The sequence below is a fragment of the Labeo rohita genome, chromosome 19 (genome assembly GCF_022985175.1).
Source record: "Labeo rohita strain BAU-BD-2019 chromosome 19, IGBB_LRoh.1.0, whole genome shotgun sequence".
NCBI classification, from domain to species: Eukaryota; Metazoa; Chordata; class Actinopteri; order Cypriniformes; family Cyprinidae; genus Labeo; species Labeo rohita.
The window spans coordinates 6118290-6125346 of record NC_066887.1 but is presented as its reverse complement, the minus strand read 5'-3'; the positions used below and the strand labels follow the sequence as shown (position 1 = coordinate 6125346).

General features: G+C 39.5%; 1 protein-coding gene across 1 annotated transcript; it reads left to right on the top strand.

The window, feature by feature from the left end:
- The first annotated feature begins 1373 nt into the window (after positions 1-1373).
- On the top strand, positions 1374-4784 carry txnipa (thioredoxin interacting protein a). Its single transcript, XM_051136452.1, has 6 exons — positions 1374-1872; positions 2174-2249; positions 2336-2483; positions 2612-2971; positions 3058-3372; positions 3464-4784. Exons 1-6 carry the CDS (start codon positions 1617-1619, stop codon positions 3509-3511), a joined length of 1203 nt encoding a protein of 400 aa, XP_050992409.1. The 5' UTR covers positions 1374-1616; the 3' UTR covers positions 3512-4784.
- The last annotated feature ends 2273 nt before the right edge of the window (positions 4785-7057 follow it).

Genomic DNA, 7057 nt, shown 5'->3' with positions numbered 1-7057 from the left:
ATCAAATAAACCTTGATTAGCATAAGAAACTTATTTAAAATACATTAAATATTACAAATATATAACCTATAGTTGAATGTTTGATCACAGGTGTTTCACCAATTCATTCTGCAAGTACAAAAAAAAAAAAAAAAATATACTGTATACATTATCTGAGAAATAAATAATTTAATTCTACAAAATGTAGTTTCCGGCACCAGAGAGGCTATTCATATTCATTCACACATATCCGTTCACACATAAGCATTTGCCTTTTGTAATCTCTAAATCTCAACACATTTTTAATTACTATTTACCACAATTAAAAGGAAAATAAATCAATAAAGAAGAAAGTACAAGAGTGTGCCTGTCACCTTTGTGACATTAAAGGACAGCTGACCAAAAAATAACAATTTTGTCATTTACCCGCCCTCCACAGTAGGCTATTTTCCAGAATACTATGGAAGTCAATGGGCCATAAGCAACTGCTTTAAACATTCTTTAAATATCTTCTTTTATATACAGGTTTGGAAACACATGACGGTGAGTAAATGATGACACAATTTTAATTCTTGCGTGGACTATCCCTTTAAACACCACATGATAATAAAGATGTTTTCATATCATATAAATATCTAAAAACAGAATCCCAAAAATAACAAAACTACTCTCTCCCAAGGGTAAGTTAAGGGTGCAATGGCTCATGTAGGACTTCTGAAAACATGTTGACAAGTGCAAAAGTGCATGAGAATGTTCTCACAGAACAAACAAATCATAAAACAAATCATACAATGACACACACTGTTATATTGCTATGGCTATTTTGGCCATATAAAGATAAACAGCAAGAGTGTGTGTGTAAATATGCATAAACACGTATTAATAGCAAAAAGTTCAGCACTACACAGTCAAGTGCTTTCTTATTAGTAGGCGGATTTTGTTAACCTAGTTTTGTACCAGCAGAGGCGTGAGTTTCCTTTCACACACTCAAGACGGGGGAATACCGCCTCTGTCCTTCCTTAACTGTGTGTTCTAGTACATCCATACGTTGCACGTAGCGCACATTAAATACTGAATTTCTCATTGGTTCTCTAAATTACTGGGCATGCCCTTGCAACATCCCGCTCCTTTGTTCAGACTTCTCATCACCAGACTTACTCCTCCTTAAGCGCCTCCCCCCTTCCTGCAGCTGCTGTGCACTCGTTCAACGCTTTCGTCCACGAGGTGTCCACGCGCCGCTTCTGGCCGCTGATTGGCTGGTGACGACACAAACACTGAATTTCCACCAATGGGAGCGCTGTGCATGCGCTGAGCCATGCTGTGCATACCACTTCCACATGAACAGCTGAAGTGGTAAACAAGCCTAGTGAGTCACTGGAAGAAACGTCTGAGTATAAAACCGTAGCCTAGCCCCGCGTACACAAAGATCCTATACTGACCATGCGAGCGAGGACTGTGTGAATTGTGAATCTGCATAAAGCACCAGTCTGCTGCAGTTCATACCACGTCTAACTTTCATTAGCTTTGGCTGAAGACTAGACGCACTTTTGAAGGACTACTGAATATCTGGTTGAATTACCAACTTTCAGACGCGTGTCTTCATTTCGTTGCGGCTTGGACGTTTATAAGACAACACAATGGTGGCGATGACAAAAAGAGTCAAGGTCTTCGAGATCGTTTTCAACGATCCATCCAAGACCTTCTACTGCAGTGGAGATAAAGTGGCCGGGAAGATCTTGGTCGAGGTGTTGGAGGTGACCAGGGTGATGACCATGAAGATCCTGGGAGTTGGATGCGCTAAAGTGGAGTACGCGAAAGGCAAACAGAGATGCCGTGAAGAAATTGACTATCTGAAGTATGAAGACGTTGTCCACCTTGATGACCAGCCAGCAGGTGAGTTTAAACGGTTTAGCTGTGTGTTTAAAGCTGATTTTGCTTTGGTACATGCGTTTGATGAGATGATGCTGATGTTGGAATGTGGCAGAACATTTTGAAGAGAGAAACACTTGGCATTTAAAAAGGAAACTCAATGCTTTTATTGTAAAAAGTGATCTAATATATAAAAACATCTCAACAAAAGCTTCAATGAAAGTGAAGTTCATAGTGATGGAGATTCCATTGTTTTGTTTCATTTGTTTGATGTGTTGAAGATTTCTTGGAACTCTTCAAAACTTACATGCTTATCTTCTCACAGACACAGATGGATCAGTCATCCTCCGTCCTGGCAACAAATATGAATACTCCTTTGGCTTTGAGCTTCCTCAACAAGGGTAAGCATTCCAGCTGACAAACTCTTGATGTTCATTTTCTTCTAAGTCGTTTCTTGGTTAATTAACAAGTGTTGTTTTCCCAACAGACATCTGGTGTCTTCCTACAAGGGCAAGTTTGGGTTTGTTCAATACTTCGTGAAGGCTCTGATGGAAAGACCTGCTCAGCCCGCCTTGGAGTGCAAGAAGCACTTTGAGGTTGAGGAACCATTGGATGTCAACACTCCAGACTTGCTGGTGAGTTCCTCATGTTGCTAATTCTATGTTTTTACTTCTGTTTTGGCTTTTCCAAATTCTGATCATTGATGGTTCCTTGATCATAACAATTAGTCATATTCTCATCATTTCTGTTTTCCATCCAACAGTCCCCTACTGGAGGCATGAAGGAGAAGAAGGTCACCTGCATGTTCATCCCAGATGGCCAGGTTTCTCTAAATGCCAAAATCGACAGGCGTGGCTTCTGCGAGGGTGAAGAGATCTGCATTGATGCCAAATTTGAGAACACCTGCTCTCGCATTGTGGTACCCAAAGCGGCAATCGTCGCCAAGCACACGTACCAGGCCAACGGCCGCACCAAGGTCTTCAGGCAAAAGCTCTCCTCAGTACGTGGCAACCACATCATCTCCGGCATGTGCGACGCCTGGCAGGGCAAGAGCATCCGTGTACCAAAGATCAAGCCATCGATTTTGGGTTGCAACATCATTCGAGTTGAATATGCGCTCATGGTGAGTGCCTTCACAATTGCTATTAGCATGGTGTTGCATTGACAAAGTACTAGGCACTTACTCAAAATCTATTTTGTTCTTTACAGATTTACATGCATATCCCAGGCAGTGATAAGTTGGTTCTGGAGCTGCCCTTGGTCATTGGGACCGTTCCCTACAATGGTTTTGGTAGCCGCACCAACAGCATGAGCAGCCAAGATGGTTCAGTCAGCAATGCATCGAATAGCTGGGTGTCCCTACGGATGCCGTCATCCGCCCCGCCAAGCTACTGCGATGTTACACGCGACTGCAGCCTGGACCAACCTCTTACGCCACTGTTGGATGACTATGATGGCGGAGACAGTCCTATCTTCATGAACGCCCCCCAATTCCAGTTCCCCCCACTCCCAGCATATTCTGAGGTGAGTGTAAAGTGTATTCACTTAGTGTAAACAAAATGAACTCCAACTGGTATTGGATATCAGTCTAATTATTTGTTCTTCTACCATTCAGGTTGATGAAGAATTCATCGGCAATGCCCGCATGCTTCCCGTCTGCTGAACCAACCTAGCAGAGCCCTAGAACTGAACTGTTGCCCATCATAAAAAGGGTTTCTTTTCCACTCTAAGCACTTCAGGCTTTCACCATGCGGATCAGAGGCGGTTTGAGAAGTGACGTGTGAAAGTGAAGACAAAGCGGAGGATTTTGGGGCCCTAGTGGCCCCTGTGCAGGATGAGCTAGTCGAAGTTCAGAGGAAGATGGCGTGAAGTCTGAGCTCTTATGTGCCTGCATTGCTGACAGCCTTCTTATATCATGCATCAGTCAAGTTAAATGTGTTTCTGTCATATTATTGATGCTGTTTCAGGGCCTGAAAGAGGGCACGCAGGCTGTTTGGCATGCTGTATTTCATTGTTTTTGAGCTGCTCTTTCTTAAAATGAGATTACTGCTGAGGTGCAATGTTATTGTGCCGCATTATAGCCATTTAAGCACACATAGACTTTCCCAGTTCGTGGTCATGTACTTTCCAATAGACCCCAATATAATGTTCATTAGAATTTGGAACATCATTTTCGTTATCATTCCGTAATTTTTTTTTTTTCTGTGGGGATGAAAGATTGCATTTGTAGAAACATTCAACACATTTGATTTTATGTTGGTCGTAAAGTAAAGTTAATGTCCTATCCAGAGATATATTATTCTAAGTTACTGAAATGTAAAGAATAAATGTAGTATATCGAAAGGGAAAATCATGCAGTGTCAGTGTATATAATGTACCAGTGTTTTGTTTTTCATTTGAATGCACTTTTTATGGATGCAGGTTGCTGTATAACTACTCCCAGGGAGATTTCCTATGTTTTTGTTTTGTTTTTCTCTTGTCTTCCAAAATTGTTCATTGAGGGATCAAGCATTGCATGCTCAACTCGAGACACTGTACTGTAATGCGTTCAAAACCTCGTCCTAACAAAGGGCTCCACTGATGTTGCTTCTTCCACTGTGGACTTGAACATTAGGCCAAAAACGAACTTAATACTTCAAGTGCCAAAACTGGGGTCTGTTTGGACTTTGAACCCCCAACCATGTTCATTCGCGAGACCAGAAGCTGCACTGTGTGTAGACGTATCCTGAAGACATTTTGATGAACATTTCACTTGTGGAGATCTTCCTGAACTTTGTGTGTGTGTGTTTTGTTTTGTTTCTTATAGAGTATACGATGACTGTTACTGTTATTATGAACAGTGCAAATTTTGCAATGTGCAGAGTATCATTTTTGTATCTAAGTTAAAGTGTTTTTTGTATAAGAAACTTGTTTTCAATAAAAAAATTAAGATGTTATCTTTTCTGCATCCTTTTGTTCATTTGAAGTATTCATAAATAATAATAACCACAAATGTAAACTGTTGGAGATGTTTTAATAATCAGTACCAAAGATGAAATACTTGTCGTGCCTTTAGCTTCAATACTGTAATGATTAATTTATTTGAGATATTTTCTTAGGAAAGCATCACTGTTAGGATTTTGAGTACACTTTTAGAAATAAAGGTTCTTTAATGGCATTGATGGTTCCATGAAGAACCTAGAACATCCACAAAGCCTTTCAAATTCTTTATAGTTAAAAAAGGTTCTTTAGATTTTTTAAAATGTTCTTCAAAATGGTTATTTTAAGAACTGTTTAATGAAAGGCTCTTTGAGGAACCAAAAATGGTTCTTTTACGACATCACAGCAAAAACACCCTTTTGCAACATTTATTTTTAGGAGTGTTGGTTTCCAACCAGTCAGACTTCCACCATAGCTTATAAACAATCAGATGATGAAGGTATTTCAAAACTTGACTTCAGCCAGTAACTTCCAACCATCCAAATATCCACTTGGCCTTGGCGGCAAGTTTTGCACATGCAAGCACGCTCATATAAAACCTCTTTAAAACATCTTTCTCTAATGTGTTTCGGTTGTTTGGAAAATCCATAGTTTCAGCTTTTTCACAAGTTAACAGTTTGTTTTCAGTGTTTGCCTCAAGATAAGATTTAAATGTGGAAACTTAATACCAAAAGTGACCTGAGAATCAGTGCAAGATAAACAGACATGTATGTTCGTATTTGCTCATGGCAAACACAATGATCTGTTCCCTGGCATTAAACAAGGTTCTGTCAATAAAACCTGGACCGTCGCTAGGGTTCCAGGTTCCTGTTACTGGTAAAACACATCAGAATTACATTGTTTTTGAACAGTAAGATTTTTAATGGTTTTTAAAGAAGTGTCTTTTGCTCACCAAGCCTGCATTTATTTGATCCAAAGTACAGCAAAAACAGTACAATTCTAAAACATTTTTACTCTTTAAAATAACTGTTTTCTATTTGAAAATATTTTTAAATGTCATTTATTTCTGTGATTTCAAAGCTGAATTTTTAGCATCATTACTCCAGTCACATGATCCTTCAGTAATCATTCTAATATTCTGATTTGTTGCTCAACATTTATGGCTGGTAATGTACGTGGTAATGTACATGGTCTGAATTTGAGAAATTTTACATTCAAATTAGACTTCAAGTAGACATCATACTCAATCTGTATCACATGAATCAGACCCACCCTTAATTGCTTTCTTCCGCTTAAGCAGTTTTCCCTACAGTAGTCTTAAAGAGTTGGAGAGGGGTTGAGTGATTTGCGTCATTTTTGTGCTGCTCACTTTCTTGTGCGCATGAAGCATCTTTTGAGACGTGCCCTGCTCTGTCAGAGCAATTGCTGATAAGGGCAAAACTGTTTATCTTGTGCAAAACACTTGTTTCATGAGCCCCTCTCTCTTCACTCTGTCCTGCCCTCGCCATCAAGCTCTTTCTGGCTTCCTGCCTCAGGAAACCCTCCTGTGTTTAAAGCTCCAGCCCATTTTCCTCTTCTCTTTTATATCTGTATAAAATAAAGGTGCATCTCAATAAATTAGAATGTCATGGAAAAGTTCATTTATTTCAGTAATTCAACTCAAATTGTGAAACTTGTGTATTAAATAAATTCAGTGCACACAGACTGAAGTAGTTTAAGTCTTTGGTTCTTTTAATTGTGATGATTTTGGCACACATTTAACAAAAACCCATCAATTCACAATCTCAACAAACTAGAATACTTCATAAGACCAATAAAAAAAAAAACAAAAAAAAAAAAAAAAAAAAAACAACATTTTTAGTGAATTGTTGGCCTTCTGGAAAGTATGTCCATTTACTGTATATGTACTCAATGCTTGGCATGGAGGTGATCAGTCTGCATTTTTTGGTCTCTTGTTTCTCATTTTCCATAGATTCTCTATGGGGTTCAGGTCTGGTGAGTTTGCTGGCCAGTCAAGCACACCAACACCATGGTCATTTAACCAACTTTTGGTGCTTTTGGCAGTGTGGGCAGGTGCCAAATCCTGCTGGAAAATGAAATCAGCATTTTTAAAAAGTTGGTCAGCAGAAGGAAGCATAAAGTGCTCTAAAATTCCTTGGTAAACGGGTGCAGTGACTTTGGCTTTCAAAAAACACAGTGGACCAACATTGCACCCCAAATCAACACATACTGTGGAAACTTAACACTGGACTTCAAGCAACTTGGGCTATGAGCTTCTCCACCCTTCCTC

What these genes read in the sequence shown, in the direction of transcription:
- txnipa (XM_051136452.1), top strand. Translation starts at nt 1,617, where the DNA reads ATGGTGGCGATGACAAAAAGAGTCAAGGTCTTCGAGATCGTTTTCAAC. An exon ending in TTTGAGCTTCCTCAACAAGG is followed by an intron (nt 2,250 to 2,335) that starts GTAAGCATTCCA and finishes TTTTCCCAACAG; the next exon opens with ACATCTGGTGTCTTCCTACA. An exon ending in GAGTTGAATATGCGCTCATG is followed by an intron (nt 2,972 to 3,057) that starts GTGAGTGCCTTC and finishes TGTTCTTTACAG; the next exon opens with ATTTACATGCATATCCCAGG.